General features: G+C 45.0%; 2 protein-coding genes across 16 annotated transcripts in view; both read left to right on the top strand.

Annotated features, from left to right (window-relative positions):
* The window catches only part of LOC102735709 (zinc finger protein 613), a 26,480-nt gene extending 9,828 nt beyond the window's left edge, over positions 1–16,652 (top strand). For 5 of the 15 annotated variants that reach the window (XM_081802476.1, XM_081802475.1, XM_031041851.2 and 2 more), the window contains 3 exons: positions 1,630–1,750; positions 1,986–2,078; positions 6,533–10,964. In XM_081802476.1, coding sequence (XP_081658602.1) covers positions 1,630–1,750; positions 1,986–2,078; positions 6,533–8,328 — 2,010 coding nt within the window. In that variant the 3' untranslated portion in view covers positions 8,329–10,964. Of the gene's footprint in view, positions 1–71; positions 1,751–1,985; positions 10,965–16,523 lie in introns of those variants that run through there. The other 10 variants (XM_081802486.1, XM_081802487.1, XM_081802484.1 and 7 more) reach the window with 10 other exon arrangements.
* LOC102738327 (uncharacterized) overlaps positions 14,474–17,031 on the top strand; it is a 12,386-nt gene continuing 9,828 nt past the window's right edge. The window contains 1 exon segment of the mRNA XM_081802494.1: positions 14,474–16,730. Within this exon segment, the coding sequence (XP_081658620.1) occupies positions 16,716–16,730 (15 nt within the window). The 5' untranslated portion in view covers positions 14,474–16,715.

Here is a 17,031-nt window from a genome sequence, read left to right as displayed (position 1 = left end):
AAGCAGGCTTCCCGCTGAGCAGGAAGCCCGATGTGGGGCTCTATCCCAGGACTCTGGGATCATGACCTGAGCCAAAGGCAGACGCTTAACGACTGAGCCACCCAGGCGCCCCGTCTTTTCTTTCTCTTAACAGTGTCTTTCACATAGAAAAAAATTTTAATTTTGAAAAAGCCCATTTCATTGATTTTTTTTCTTAAGTTGATCATATGTTCAGTGTTATATCTAAAAACTTACTGCCAAACCCAGGATCATGCAGGTTTTTTCCTAGAGCTTTATAGTTTTATGTTTTCCATTTAGGTCTGTGATCCACTTTGAATTAATTTTTATATAAGGTATGAGGTATGTGTTGAGGTTTATTCTTTTGCTTATGGGTATACAGTTCTAGCACCATTTGTTGAAAAAACTCCTTTCTTCATGGAATCCTTTTGTCAAAATTCAATTGAGCATACTAAGGGGGGTGTAATTGTAAGCTGTCTGTTCTGTTCCATTCCTCTATGTATTTATCCTTTGACTAACACTAGGTTGTCTTAATTACTGTGGCTTTATCGGAAGTTGTGAAGTCAGGTAGGGTGAATCCCGCAACATTGTTCTTTTTCCACCTTGTTTTCACTTTGTAGCTCCTTTGCCTTTTGTCCCAAAACCCTCTATGTACTTTTTCCTGGCCTCTGTAACACCTTCTTTCCTGGCCTGAAAAGACTGAAAAGTTTTAAGAACATGATTTTTATTCAACTCATCTTTATATTTTGGCACCATTCACAGTTTGGGGAGCTCTGTGACATGCTCCATATGTGTGTCCCAGAGGATCCGTGGAGGAGCCAGCTAGTTGTTACTACGTGGGTGCAGACGCGGAGGGAGGAGAGTGTTGTAGATGTGTAGTCGTGGTTTTGGTTTTGACAGTAACAGGAAAATAGGACTGTCATTCAGCAGGTAGGTGCCAGGCATGCTGGAGGTCTGACACTGCGTGGGGTTCGGCTAAGAATTGTCCCCACATACCAGTGGCACCTTCTTTGAGAAGGACTGTGCTTATTTAAACACAATGTATTCCAGTTTCTTAATGGATAGGTGGATGGATGGATGAGTGAATTCAAAATGATAAATAGCTTAATAACTTTTTGTTTCTCTCAAAGTATAATGAAGGTTAGGATATTATATGAGTTATCAATTGCTATGTAACAAATTACCCAAACTTCAGTGGCTGACAACATAAACATTTCTCTCACAGTTTCCCTGGGTTAGAAGTTTGCCAGCTGTGCTCACATCTGGTTCCCGTTCAGGGTCTCACACAGCCCTGTAATGAAGACGTTGGGCGGGGCTGTGGTCCTCTCGGGGTGCAGCAGGGAGATGATCCCCTCCCAGGCTCAGTAACGTGGGAGTTAGCGGACCTCGGTGCCTCTCCACATAGGCATCTCCACAGAACTGCCTCACCACGTGGCAGCTGGATTCTCCCCGAGAGCATGACAGGGCTCCAAGATGGAGAAAGACTCTCCTCAGTGGAAGTGAGTCCGTAAGGCCTGCCCACGTTCAGGAGGGGAGTTAGAGATGGACGAGGCTGCCTCCCACGCTAGAGAAGAAAGCCTGTGTCCCGCCGTGAGTGCCACTGCAGCTTGAACAGTGATGACGCTTTTCCAGATCTCCTTTGAGGATGTGGCTGTGGGCTTCACGTCGGAGGAGTGGCAGCTACTCAACCCTTCTCAGAAGAGCTTGTACAGAGAGGTGATGTTGGAGAACTACAGCAATCTAGTTTTCTTGGGTAAGAATATTCGTATGTAAATAGTGTGTATCCAGTAATTGTGGGGCCTCTCAGATGTTTACTGATTTTGGATTTAAGTTTCAGATATCAAAAGATTCTTCGATATCTAGACCCAACTGAAAGATTTTGGTTCACTTGCTTTGTTTTATAGCGTTCGTAGTAAATATTCTCCATATTTAAGAGTCCGTCAGCCCAAGGAATTGGGTCCAGGTTGTCTTATGTTTCCAATTAACAGGTTATCAAATTATCAAACCTGATGCGATTTTCAAGCTGGAGCACAAAGAGCCGTGGATAATAGACGAAGAAGTTCTAAATCAGAACTTTTCAGGTGAGAGGTCATCAGGTGCAAGCTGAATCACAGGTTTCTTTCTCTTTCTTTCTTTCTTTCTTTCTTTCTTTCTTTCTTTCTTTCTTTCTTTCTTTCTTTCTTTCTTTCTTTCTTTTCTTTTTCTTTCTTTCTTTCTTATCGAGAGACACAGCGAGAGAGGGAACACAAGCAGGGGGAGTGGGAGAGGGAGAAGCAGGCTTCCCGCCGAGCAGAGAGCCCGATGCGGGGCTTGATCCCGGGACCCTGGGATCATGACCTGAGCCGAAGGCAGACGCCTAATGACTGAGCCACCCAGGCGCCCTGAATCACAGGTTTCTGATGATAGGTTGTTTATAATGTTTTGAAAAGTTACTTTGAAATGTTATTTGTAAAACTGTGTGAAGTTCCTGCGTCTGTAGAGTTGGCTCAGGACTGGTGACCTGAGTTCTTCTGCATTTTAACGTGCTCTCTGTCCTGGTCTGTGCATCAGGATGTGCTCTTTGCACGAGCTCGTGATGGTACGTACCCCCTTCCCTGCACAGCGGACCTTGCTTTCTGGGACAAGGCTCCTCTTCCCAGCCTCCTCAGCTCCCGTCCTTCTCTCCTGCACTTCCACTCTGCAGGGGTAGGCTTCCTTCTTCCTCCTGAAGAGTTCAAAACTTTCTCCTGTTGCAGGGACGCTGACTGAGTCCTTTATTTTCTTTTCTCCCTCTAATATGTCGGATTTCTGTTTTAAGCCCATAGAGAGTAGAAGGTGAATCTATGCATATAGAATAAAAACAGAACACTGTAAGCCTGGTGAGGAGGCTCTGCCTCTCTCCCTCCTCCGTGCAGACTGAGCCCTTTGCGGTCAGCTCCTGGGTTCGTTTTGGTGCCTTGATATTCATCTTCTCCAGGCTCCTCATTAACCCCCATGTGCCGTGTGATATTTTAACGACATTTATGTTGAAGAACCTCATGGTATGGCAACATCTTATCCATTTTTTTTGTTTTTTGTTTTTAATTTCTGTGTCCAGAAGTCAGGGTTAATTCCATTAGAACTAGTTTCTTCCATGTGTCATACATTTTTCTCTGCACGTAGGCCTTTGATCCTTTGATTATCATATCCTTTCTCCACGTAGACACTATGCCTCTTCGGTTTTGCCCTTTTTCACCTCCAGTGAATGTTGACTCCCAGCCTTTCTGAAATCTCTGCCCACTTAGTGTTGTATTATAGGAACCCTGGCCCCGGTCAGGCGTTATCTGGAATTTTTCACCAATTTTTAACCAATTAGGTCTTAACGATTTTTTACTCACATATTAAGATGGCAAGTAACTTATTTTTCTCTTTTCCCTGTAGAATTTATGGTGTGTAATTATTAAATGTTTCATTAATTGAGTGTTGTGCGGCCAGGTAAGGCAGGACCTTTCTTATTTATATTCTTTAGTGCAAAGGTCTACATCTAAGCAACTATCTCAGCTCACCTTAGGAAATATTTCAAATGGTAGATGTCTAGGTACCATTCACATGGATGATTAGGTACTGTCTGTGAAGATAGATTTTTCTCTTCACCCATTAATTTAGAATGACTGCTATCCTGTGGAATGAGAGGAATTGAGTGAAAGAGTCGTGAAATAGCATTGCAGACAATTTTAACATAGAAGAAAATGGAGAACTATATTTATTCAATAATTCAGTATTTGAACACAAAGCATTTGTATTAAAATGCAAAGTTTTTTTTTAAAAGATTTTATTTATTCATTTGACAGAGAGAGATAGTGAGAGCAGGAACACAAGCAGGGGGAATGGGAGAGGGAGAAGCAGGCTTCCCGCAGAGCAGGGAGCCCGATGCGGGGCTCGATCCCAGGACCCCGGAATCATGACCCAAGCCGAAGGCAGATGCTTAACGACTGAGCCACCCAGGCGCCCCTTAAAATGCAAAGTTTTTTTAATCAAGATTAATGATACAGAAAGGAACTTCTTTAGAAATCCAGTTGTGAGTGCACAGTGTTTATCCTACATGTATTGAGGACTTGCTCCCTGCATGCATTGGGGTTACATCAGTGAGAAATACAAACCTCTTCCCTGCCCTCACGTGAGGTCTACATTCTAGTGGGGGACGCAGAAGTAAGGTGATTACCTATTTGATAAGTGCTATGAAGGAAATAAACGGGATGTTGTTAGGATGCCCTTGAAATGATTTTTACACTTGAATGAGCCATGCCGAAAGCTGGGAAGAGCATGCCAAATAAAAGGAACAGCCATTGCAAAGGTCCTGAGGCAGAAAAGGGCTTTGAGATCAAAGGGATGAGAAGGAATTCATGTGGTGGAGCAGCAGTGAGCAAGAGTGTGTGAGAGGAAGTCGGAGAGGTTGGAAAGACTGGGGCATGCTAGGGCATGTGAGCCATGGCAAAAGCTTGCATTTATCAAAGGGGTTTTTTTAAGCAAGGGGGTAAAAAGCCTGATCACATTTTTTAAAGCTCACTGGCTCTCTGGAGACTAGAAATGGGAGGGAGCAAGGCTGGAAGTAGGAATATTAGTTTGAAAACTAAAGTGAAATGCAGGCAGTGTGGACCGGAGTGTGACAGAGAGAAGTGGGTTCACCTGTGCCTGGCCCTGCATAATACCAGTCGGAGACAACTTACTCATTTTCCAAAATGACAAGATTTTTTTTTCTTTTCTTTTCTTTCTTTTTTTTGGAGAGAGAGAGGGGGTGGGGTGCAGAGAGAGAGAGAGAGAGGGAGACACGGAATCCCAAGCAGACTCCCTGTTGAGCACAGAGCCTGACACAGGGTCAGATCCCGGGATCCTGAGATCACACCCTGAGCTGAAACCAAGAGTTGGACGTTCAACTGACTGAGCCCCACAGGCGCCCCAAGATTTTTTTATTTCTTAAATATTTTTTGATACAGTTGAACTACTTGAATATTATTTTATATTATTTGTTAACTTGTATATATATTAATTTTATTTCTTGTTTTGATTTTAATTTAAAATTTTCATTTCTTTATTCAGATTTCATGAAACCATTTTTTATGAACTGTTCAGCTGGACTTCACGCTTACATGTCTACATATGACTCTTGCTTTTTTTAATTCTTTAATTTTTTTTATTTTTTTAATGCTTTTTTAAAAAAATATTTTTACTTATTTGAGAGAGACAACATGAGTTGGAGCAGGGAGAGAGGGACAAGCAGACTCCTCTGGGGAGCCCGATGCGGGGCTCAATCCCAGGACCCTGGGATCATGACCTGGGCCAAAGGCAGGCGCTTAACCGACTGAACCACCCAGGCGCCCCATGACTCTTGCTTTTAATCTCTAAACTTTTTCTCAGTCTTTTTCATCTCAGTGAATAGTATTAATACCTCTACTCACTTAAGCTCAAAATATTGAGTCCTTTTATTCTTTATATCAGCAACTCTAGTTGGTCCTTTTTCTGAAATTCTGATATGTCTGAGAATTAGATAAGTCTCCCACACACACCAAAAAAAAAAAAAATCCTGCAGAAAAGAAGTAGTTGCCTTATATTGAGGTCTCGCCAAATCTTTTGACTTGCAGGGTACCCCCTGGGAATATTACCTCACAATTACTAGTAAAGAATATTGTAAAGTAAACAAACCTTCACTTTAAAATATCCAATAAATGATCATGTTGTGGAAATCACAAACAGTTGTACTTACTGGGTAACAGAGAGTCTGTCCTAATGCATTAAACAGAGAGTTCTTGTGGTTTGGAATGATTTTCATGGGTAGGATTACATGTAGATTCATTATATAGATTATAGACTCTTAAAATGTCAAAAAAACCTAAATAAAACTGTCGATGCTGGCTATCAAGAAATAGCCTTGATGGTGAAGTCAGTGATTCAGGTGACAATCTTGAATGAGAATGTACTTTAAATGTAACGATCGTATAGGAACCTAATGTTTCTCATCTTTCGGATGAAAGCTTGATATCCTGTATTAGCTCTGTATTCAGTGTTTCTTCCTTCGTAGGATTCAGCAGTGTATACCAGTCCTGCTCTTTGTGTGCTGGTTGTTGCTAGTGTTCGCTGTATCATGAGGCCTCTGACTCGGGGGTGTTACCTGTGGTCTTCCCTTGTCTTCCCTCTGGACATACAGCAGATAATCGGATTGTTGTTGAATAAGGAAATTAATCACTCCAGTATTTGAGCATAAATTGCTCATGATCACTGCTCCTTGAGTGTATTTCATCTTTTCTAATTTAAAAGTTCATGTTTCTAAACATTTGTAACTTTTAAATGTTTTCATTTCTGTTAAAAAAATTTTTTAAGTTTTTATTTAAATTCCAGTTAGTTAACATACAGTATCTGTCAAAATTTCCAATGTCCAGTAAGTAGACATTATATTTGGGAGGGTTTGTTTTGTTTTGTTTTGTTTTGTTTTAATTGGGATCCTAGGCTCCATTTCAGTTTTATTCAATGAGTGTAATCATTGGGGGATTTACACAGTATGATTCATTTTTTTCCTTTTTAGAAGAAGTCTGGCTAGATAACAGTCTCAAAATGTGGCACCAGGATAATCAAGACAAGCTTAGAAGTGTGGAGAGAGGCCATGAATATGATATTTTTAGGAAAATATTTCATTCAAGCATTAACTTTGTTCATTTAGGAATGAAACCCCATAAATGTGCCACAGGTGAAAAAAGTCTGAAACATCCTTTTGAGTTTCTTATTCCAAAAAATAACCATGGAAGAAAGAAACTTGATGAGCTCAATAAGAAATATTTATTGTATGTCAAAGCTGATAGAACCCATGGTGAAATGCCATACTGTGATTGCAGTAAATGTAGGAAGGCTAGCAGGACAGGGTCGTGGCCCATTGCAAACCGTAGAATGCACACAGGAGTCCATTTATGCATGGAGTGCGGCAGCATTTTCAGTAAGAAGTCACAGCTCATCATACACCAGCGGACGCACACGGGAGAGAAGCCCTATGGATGCAGCGAATGCGGGAAAGCCTTCTCCCAGAAGTCACTGCTCACTATTCATCAAAGGACTCATTCAGGAGAAAAACCATATGGATGTGGTGAATGTCAGAAAGCTTTCAGTAGGAAGTCCCTGCTCATTTTACACCAGAGGACGCACACGGGAGAGAAGCCCTATGGATGCAGTGAGTGTGGGAAAGCCTTCAGCAGGAAGTCGCAGCTCAAGAGACATCAGAGAACCCACACAGTCGAGAAGCCCTATGGCTGCAGTGACTGTGGGAAAGCCTTCTCCCAGAAGTTAAAGCTCATTACCCATCAGAGAACCCACACAGGAGAGAAGCCCTATAAGTGTAGTGATTGTGGGAAAGCCTTCTTCTGGAAGTCACAGCTGATTACTCATCAGAGGACTCACACGGGGAAGAAACCATACGCATGTAACGAGTGCACAAAAGCCTTCAGCAGGAACTCGCTGCTCATCAGACATCAGAGGATCCACACAGGGGAGAAACCCTATGAGTGCAGCGAGTGTGGGGAAGCCTTCATCAGAAAGCCACAGCTTATCAAGCATCAACTAACTCACACGGGAGAGAAGAACTACCAGTGTGCTGATTGTGAAGAAGCATTCTTTAAGAAGTCAGAGTTAATCAGACATCAGAAGACTCACTTAGGGGAGAAACCCTACGGATGTGTTGAATGTGGAAAAACCTTCTTTGGGAAGTCACAGCTCCTAACGCATCAGAGAACTCACACTGGAGAGAAACCGTATGAATGCAGTGAGTGTGGAAAGGCCTTCACCCAGAAGTCAAGCCTGATTTCACACCAGAGGACACACACAGGGGAGAAGCCCTATGAGTGCACGGAGTGTGGGAAGACCTTCAGTGAGAAGTCAAGCCTCATTCATCACCAGAGAACCCATACTGGAGAGAAACCCTTCGAATGTAGTGAGTGTAGGAAAGCTTTTGCCTGGAAGCCACAGCTTCTTAGACATCAAAGAATTCATACAGGGGAGAAACCCTATGAATGCAGTGAGTGTGGGAAGGCCTTTGTTCAGAAAGTGCAGCTCATTAAGCATCAGAGAAATCACACAGGAGAGAAAACCTATGGATGCAGTGATTGTGCAAAAGCCTTCTTTGAGAAGGCACAGCTCGTTATCCATCAGAGAATTCACACGGGAGAGAGACCCTATAAATGTGGTGAATGTGGGAAGTCTTTCACTAGAAAGTCTCACCTTATGAGGCATCAGAGAATTCATACAGGAGATAAATACTATGGGTGCAGTGAGTGTGGGACTGCTTTCGGCAGGAAGTCGCAGCTCATGATTCATCAGAGGACTCACGTCCTCTAGAAACCATGTGAATGCTGTGAACTTGGAACATTTACTGTCAGACGTCATGCCTTCTGACACGTCCGAGGACACACACACGGGAGGAACCCTGTCAGTGCACTGGGAAGGCAGGTCTCACCCAACAATTTGGAGAGGAGGGAATTTGTTTAAGTAGACAGTGTAAGAGAGCCTTCTCCCAGAACACACAGCTTGTTACACATTAATGACTTAACGTGGAAGTCTTAACCAGTATTGTGGTAGTACGGACCCTTGTAGTGAGAAGTGACAGCTCATTGTTAGAGGACCTACGCTTGAGGAGAAACTGGACTGTTGTAAAAAGCAAGTGAGAGGTTTCATCAAGAAAGGATAACTCACAGTACACTAGAGAGTGCATACACAAAATACTGAATAGTATGAATTAGAGATTTCAATACGGAGAAGTCCTCATGTGAAGAATTTTGATAAGCATGATCCTGTTGAAGGAATTCTATAACATTGTGTTTGTTGTATGTAAGTTATAAAAAATAGTTATTTTTAAAAGTTAGTTGTGTTTTAAGTGTGAAGACTTCTGCTTTCCGCTATGGTGGTACGGCAAGGACCAGATTACTCCCCTGCCTTCGACATCTAGAAACTGTAAAATGTATGTGAAAGAATAGTTTTGAGACCTATGGCAAGCAGAAGTTTGTGATCCTCGGCAGAAGGTGGACAGAGTGAGGTGAGCCCCACAACAGCCCAGCCTAGCGCCTGGTGGCAGCTCCCAGGCTGCTGTTCAGGGGAAAGGAACACGTGGTCTCGTCAAAGAGAGCTGCTGACATGGCCTTTGGGGAGGCCACAGTAGCTAGAATTTGCAGGGAAAGGAGAAGAGGGAGCTTTCCAGAGAGAGGGCTGCAGAAATCTATGAGGAGTCCCCTTGAGTCTTTTGGCTTAGTGCTGATTTGCATGTGTGTGAAAGGAAAAGGCGTGCTGGAAAGCAGGCGGCAGAACAATTCCCAGAAGTCAGTGCCGGGCTGGGAATAAAGTTCCCACCAGCTGGATTGGAACAGCTTTGAACACATGGGGCATCGTTAGGGTTCCCCGCAGAGTATGATCTTGTGAAGTAACTGACCCTAGATTAAAAGCTGCTCTGGACCCACAATGTCTGGCATCTAAACACTTTCCTGACATGCAAAGAAATTATGAGAATACGACTTGTAACCAGGACAAAAATGAATCAGTAGAAAGAGACATAGAAGAGACTGGAGCACTTGGCATTGGACAAGGGTGTTCAAGCAGCTCTTTCGAATATAGAGGAAAATATGAACATGACAAGACCAGAATGGAAGGTGTATTTTTAAAAGCCCAAGTGGAACATCTCAGGATGAAAACAGCAGTATCTGAAAATTAAAAAAACAATGACCAAAAAAACCCAACTCTGAGTGAAATTAAGAACAGATGAGACATAGAAGAAGAAAAATTGATGAATTTAAGTAAGAATATAAACTGTCCAACTGATGAACAGAGAAAAAAAGCCTGGAAGAAAAGAGAGGAGGGGAGCAGAGTCCTAGAAGGAGAGGACGGGGAAGAGAAGTAACAAAGTATCTGAATAAATAAGGGCTGAAATTGTTACCAATGGGATGAAAAGTGTCACTCCACATATTCAAGGAGTTCAAAGAACCCCAAACAAGATACATAAAAAAAATCCTGCTAATGGACATCATAGTCAAATGGATGAAGAACAGTTGTAAAGCGCCTCGGGAAAGACAGGACGCGCTCACAGAACAGAGTAGGACAGCTTGCTCCCGGGCAGAGACTGCTCAAGCCACAGGACAGTAGAGTGAGTGACCACTTCGGATTACTGAGGGAAAAAATAAAACCCCTGCAACCTGGCGTTTGTCTATTACCCATCAGAAATATCTTTCAAAAATTAAAGGAAAAAAAGACTTTTTCAGGAAAACAAAATCAAAGAGAATGTATCAGCTGTAGGCCTTCCTTCAGGAAAATTTAAGTAAGTTTGGGGGCAGCAGGAAAATAATCCTAGGTGGAAATGTGTATCTACAGGAAGAAATGAAGAGTTCTGGGAATGGTAAATATCTGGGTAAATATAAAAGATTTTTTTCTCATTTTAAAATCTTTTAAAAAGGTAATCGATTGCTTAAAGCCAAATAGTGACAATGTATTGTGGGTTATGATCTATTTAGAAGTAAATTATGTACCAACAACAACACTTATGGGTGAATTTTCTAGAATAGTTAAATAGACTGCATCATCTGAGTCAGAAATCTGCTTCCCCAGGGCTCAGGGTGACTTGTGTCTGTAGCATCTACTCAGTAGAGTTGACATGTGATGGACCTGCATACATGCTGCTTGTTCCCTGCTCCCGCTCCTCTCTCTGCACCCCAGGGGCTGCCCTCTAGGGTTTCTAGCGGCTAGATCAGCCGAGGGAGGAGAGAGGCCAGGGCATTCCTCCCCGCCCTCCCTACTGGGCCTTGGTTTGGGCAGAGTCTGTGCCTGCGTGGGCACAGCTCCCGCTGGGCAGTCCTCCTCTGGGGCTGTCGACTCCGTTCTCAGTTCACGCCTCCCTCTCCTTGCTCTTCGGATGCTTCACCATCCCTAGTTGGTGTCCTTAATTCTGAACACATATCTGTAAATAGTCCCTCTATTAAATGTTCTTGAGTTAATATTTTGAGTGTACCCTTTGTTTTCTGTGCCGTGTTGAAGGATGAGCATTTAACAACATTTTGAGTGTGTCAGTTACTGGTGCATGTGCCTCATAGGGCACAGACTGACATCTGTCAAGATTTCCCACACTAAATGTCAGTATTTTCTCTTTTTTTTTAAACAATTCAGTAGCAATTATAGCAAGTAACAAAGTTCTTTGTGTTTTTTGTTTTGTTTTGCTGCAAATGTAAATGGCTCCACAGATTATCATCTGCTGCATATCCAATGGTCTTGCAGTTATTACTAACACTTCTTCAGTAATAGAAACCAAAACATTTATGAAGTCAAATGCTACTCTAGATTAGCCAAGCAATTTACAAAAACACATTGGCATTTATGTTCAATATGTATGGACAAGAAAAAAGATAACCAGGTCCTGAGTGAGGGAGAAAGGAATGATGCCTCATAGGTCCCAGTATGTCCTTTAGAAACACTGCTGTGCATACCCTCATTCCATATTCTGCTGCTTTTCTATATGATCCATGTACTCTGTAACCCGTGGACAAGATTTCCATATCTGTAGTCAGAATTGCCACAGAGTCTCTCTAAAGGCTCCACACCAGTGCCCATCACCAACAGCATACCGTCTGGTGAAGTTAGAGGCGGTCAGGTTGAAGTAGACTACCAACGAACCCCAACACAGCAGCCCCATCTGCTGTCATTTGTCAGATACCTCTTAGGAAGTTTACTTTTCTTTTCTTTTCTTTTTTTTTAAGATTTTATTTATTTATTTGACAGAGAGAGACACAGCGAGAGAGGGAACACAAGCAGGGGGAATGGGAGAGGGAGAAGCAGGCTTCCCGCTGAGCAGGGAGCCCGATGCGGGGCTCGATCCCAGGACCCTGGGGTCATGACCTGAGCCAAAGGCAGACGCTTAACAACTGAGCCACCCAGGCGCCCCGGAAGTTTACCTTTCTTTACCCTCTCTCACCTGGTCCTTTTCTCTTGGTACCCGGACGGCTTTTGAAGGGAAATAATCGCCATCAGGCCACACAGCTGCATTTTCTCTCCAGGTGCTTTTGCATTTCAGTATGCATTTTGAAGAAGCTTTTCATGCAGGTCTTCCATTTTGTATAACCCCGAAAGATACCATTCTCAATATAGTCTGTGCCAGTAAACTTGTGTTTTTCTCTGGTCCTGTCTTTAGCGAATTAGCTAGCCAATGAAATCAGTGTTTCGAGGCAGGGACGTAATTGGAATACAGCACTGTTACCTGTAATGGTTTCTCTGTAATAGGACTGTGTGCTCTCTGTGTGATAGCAAAATGGTTTGCACCAGCACAACTCTCCCCTGGCCCCCTGTATTTCTCACAAAGTGAAGGGAAAGGCCGTGCTCACTCTCAGCTTAGAAAACTTTATCTCATGATGTCTGTCTGCAGCTTAGAAGCAGGCAATGTAACATCTCATGATCAGCTCACAAGGATGACAAGTAACTGTGTTACAGGGTTCCCCATCTGTGGAGCAGGTGATGCTTATCTGATCATTGTTTATTTCCTTTGTGGGGTCTTCGCAGTTTAGATCAGTCATTACTCATTGTATCCAGGTAATCTGGACATCTTGTCATAGAGGCTGTTACTTTCAGAATTCTAAGATTAAATAAAGCAGGGAACACCAACTTTATTGAATACTTAAATCGTTATACTTAGGTATTTTACAACACCTACATCATTAGAAATGCCCAACAAAGAGAGTGTAGCTATAGAAGCAGTCACTGGTAGGATGAAGGGAGAATGCAAGTGAAGTGACATTTGTAATTTGAGGTTCTCATTTAAAGCATTACTCTCATTCCTATCATTAAAATTTATTAACACATCAAGCTCAGATTCACAAGAAGATGGGGAAGCAGATCTAGTGTATGTTAAGAGAGTGGGCATGTTAGAGGAGCATTTAAACCATGGACTTGCTACCACTGTAGCCATCAGAATGGTAGTGATCACAGGGCAGCCCGAGGCACATGAGCGAGTTATATATACTTACTCTATGGTGTATGTTTGCACAGAGCAGAATGTGTCACGTGATGAGCCCTGAGCTCTGGGCCAGCAGTGCTACGCGTACAAGGTTGGGGCAGACAGCTAATGAGAAAGGTCGGGCTGCCGGCCCTTTTGTGCCTGTCCACTGCTGGCCTGTTTCCACTGACTGGTGCACCTGGAGAGCAAGGGCGCCTTAGGGGAGCGGTGCTCACACCTATTGCCCACACTTCTCTCCGCTGTATTTGAAAAGAAAGCGTCTGTACCTCTATGTTTACTGAGTAAACTGTTCAACAAATTAGTATGTGCGAGTGTGATCATTGGTAACGGTGAACTCTAGCTTCCATTCAGCTGGGTATCCCAAACCGGATCTAAACTCTGCCAGTTTCCAACACGTTTATCATCCACATACGCCTGAAACGTAAAGAGAAAAGCACTGCTCGATTCCGTTGTTGGCGGTGTTAAGAGTCAATGCTCTGCCTGGCCCCTGGCTCACCCGGCTGGCGTCTGGGTCTGTGCAGAAGAGAAACGGCCTGCTTTCTTCCAAGCTAATCCCTTGAAGCTTCGATGAGTAGGATCCTGACCGTGTACCTACACCACGAGCAAACTTGTGAGAAAAGTGGAGGGGGGCGCGCTGTGTGAGGTGTACTCACACGCACCCTGCACCTTCTGTATCCGATAACCCCTCGGAATCCCCACTAAACAGATGGGCAGTGTCTGGCCCTGCAGATGGGGGGCCTGGTCCCCCCCACCCTTGTCCGGTGATGCCTTTCCTGTCCTTTTGTTTTCTTTTTATGATTTTAAGTATCTCTACACCCAGCATGGGGCCTGAATCCACAACCCAGAGACAAGGGGGGCAGGCTCACCCACTGAGCTGGGCAGGTGCCCCACATTCCTGTCTTAATGCTCTCCGCCCCGGCACAGACCCCTGCTTTGATTGACACGTGAGTACGGTGTTAAACTGCATGCTTTTGCCTTGTTGGGAGGTCTTCCGATGGAAGGAACTCCAGCATTCGTTACGCTGCGCGCACCCCAGGGCTCTCGAAAAGCCAACGGAGCTAGGGCGAGGCCCGCCGCAGAGCCCTCTGGGAGATGTAGTTCTGGGGCGAGCGGCACTCTGGGAAATGTAGTTGTGCGCGCCCACTTCCGCGGTCGCCGGGAGCCTCTCGGCGCCGGGGCCCCAGCGGGAGGGGGTGGGGGCGGGGCTGGGGCGGCCTCGCTGTCTCCGCGGGCCCGTAGTGACCCCGGCGCGCGTTCCGCGGTGGGGGCAGCGTTCGGGGCCAGTGCGGTCTGGGGCGGTCCGTTGTAATCGGAAATGCGGAGGTCGTGGGGGCGGCCGAGGGGCGGAGGACTCCGGGGATCGGTGACTGGGCCTCCCGGGAGGGGCCGCTGGACGCAGCGCGCAGCGCGTCTTGCTGTTTGGAGCGAGCGTGGCCGCCGGAGCCGGCCGGTGCGGAGGATGCTGAGGGGCCTGCGGGGATCGGTGGCTGGGGTCAGGTGAGGATCCGGGGCCTGTCGGGCTGACGGCTGCGGGAGAGCCGGGGACAGCGGAGTGGGTCTTCCGTGAGCGCAGCCGCGGTGAGTGGTCGTGCGCCTGTTAGGGCGGCGTCTGGGGGTCTGCATCAGGGGTCTGAAGCTGCCAGGAATGGGGACGTCAGAGGTCTGGACTTGGGGTGCCTGCAGTGGTCGGCAGCCGCGAAGGGCAGAAATTGGGTGCCTGGTGGGGTTGCTGAAGGGCAAGTGGAATTTGCTGACGGGAGGGACCACGGAGTTGAGTGTCTGTGGGGTGACCGACTTGCGGTTTGCTGGGGCCTGCGAGAGCTCTGCGAGTGGGGGACGTTCCTGGAGGAGGATTTTTCTCATTAGCTTGTTACCGAGCCTTGGGGATGAGTGGCTTGGAGGCCAGTGGGGGTCTGGGAGGTGCTGTGTGTTGTCACGAACCGTAGGCTCATGAGGAAGTGAGTGTAGGACGACCGTTTACACCAGTGACTGGGGAATCAGAGATCAGGATTAGGGTGCCTGGTGGGCGAGGAACTGGGGACTACTAGGGATGATAGAGTGATCGGGGAGGCCCGAGCGTCGATCGTTACAAGAGTCCTTGGGCGCCTGGCTGGCTCAGTCGGTAGAGCTGGGACTCTTGATCTTAGGGTCCTGAGTTCGAGCCCCACGTTTGGCATAGAGCTTGCTTTTAAAAAAGAGAATAGTGACTGGGGAACTACGGGGCGAATGATTTGGTAGCTTGGGGGTGGAGGCCAGAGATTGGTTGACATTTGGCTGAAATTGGGGGTCCGTGGGGCTGACTGGGGACAGAGTAGGTTTAGACAACTGGGGAGACAGTTTGTGGGGAGAATCCGACTAGTCATCAGGAAGCCTGTGGGTTAATAAGTGTGAGGGTGAGTGAGGGAGCTGTTGGTGTGACAGGGTTGTGGGAGTTAGTGATGGGCCAGCTGTGTCTGAGTGACTGGGACTCGCAGCTTGCTGGGAGTGTGATTGGTGGGGTAGGTTGTGAAGGGCTGTGGGATTGAGGGGAGGTCTTTGAGGCTAATGACTGCGTGGCCTTGGGGGTCAGTGACTGAAGACTAGGGATGCCAGGATATTGGGTATTGGTTGAGAGCTGAATGGGTGACCTATAGGATATAATCACAGGTCTGTGGTTGTATTTGTGGGTCTGAAAGTGGGTTTACCATATAGCATAAACTGTACAGCTTAAAAATTTAAGAAGACTTTAGATCACATTTTTATAATATCAGCATGGTTTCTCCCACCCTATGAGAGACGTACCTTTGAAGTAGTGGGATTATTGATAATGATTGTTATTGATATGTATTTTCTATAATCACGTCATGTGGTAAGAAGAGCACTAACTAGCGTTTGCTAAATGTTTATGTGCCTGTCATAGTTCTAAGGTATTTACATGTATTAACTAATTTAGAACTCTCAAAAACATTATGAGCTTAAAATGAACTACTTACTGTATTTTGAGGAGAAGCTCTGCTGAATTATTCATTTCATCAACTGCTGGATTCATTTTCCTCTTTTATTTATGCTTTTATTTAAAAATGAAATTGTTGTTCTTATTGTCTGTTGGCTGTATATTTTGCACACACACACACACGGTCTCTCTTTCCCTTCCCCACTTTGAGAGAGAATGAGTGCTTGATGAAATGCTGCTATTAATGCTGGGGGGTTCCTTCTGCATACCCCATTATTTTGAGTCCTTGTTAGGTCTGTTTAGAGTCTATAGAAAACCCACTGAGCTTTATTTTTTTTTTAAAGAAAATTTTTTTTTATTTATTCATCTGAGACAGATACAGAGTGAGAGAGGGAGCATGAGCAGGGGGAGAGGGAGAGGGAGAAGCAGACTTCCCGCTGAGCAGGGAGCCCGATGTGGGGCTCAATTCCAGGACCTGGAGATCATGACCTGAGCCCAAGGCAGATGCTTAACCATCTGAGCCACCCAGGCGCCCCCCACTGAGCTTTAAATGCAGGTGAGTTTCCAGCAAGAAAGGGATATTTGCATCAACTAAAGAGAATTTGTTAACTGATTCAACAGATTCCAGTTTCCATGAATTAATTGGCTTATTTGAGATAAAGAAGAAGTCTCAGGACCAAGGATCCTTGGTGAAGAGAATCCTGACCAGAGACCTTTGATTTGAGCATTAAGATAGACTCCAGAAGATACGCAGAGTCCACCAGCACAGAGCAGAGCCTACAGTTACTGGGCATTTCCCAAGAATAGCAGAAAATGACCAAGTCCCAGGTGAGTAATTCTTTTATTTCCTCAATTGTAGTTCCATACAATTCACCCCTTTAAAGTGAACAATTTACTGTTTTTTGTTTTTTTTTTTTTAAAGATTTTATTTTATTTATTTGACAGAGAGAGAGAGAGACAGCTAGAGAGGGAACACAAGCAGGGGGAGTGGGAGAGGGAGAAGCAGGCTCCCGGCCGAGCAAAGAGCCCGATGCGGGGCTCGATCCCAGGACCCTGGGATAATGACCTGAGCCGAAGGCAGACGCTCAATGACTGAGCCACCCAGGCGCCCCAGGTTTTTTTTTTTTTT

The sequence above is a fragment of the Leptonychotes weddellii genome, chromosome 13, assembly GCF_054177405.1.
Source record: "Leptonychotes weddellii isolate Sample4059 chromosome 13, ASM5417740v2, whole genome shotgun sequence".
NCBI lineage: Eukaryota > Metazoa > Chordata > Mammalia > Carnivora > Phocidae > Leptonychotes > Leptonychotes weddellii.
Note: the sequence above shows the minus strand (reverse complement) of the source record. Positions and strands in the feature narration are given on the sequence as shown.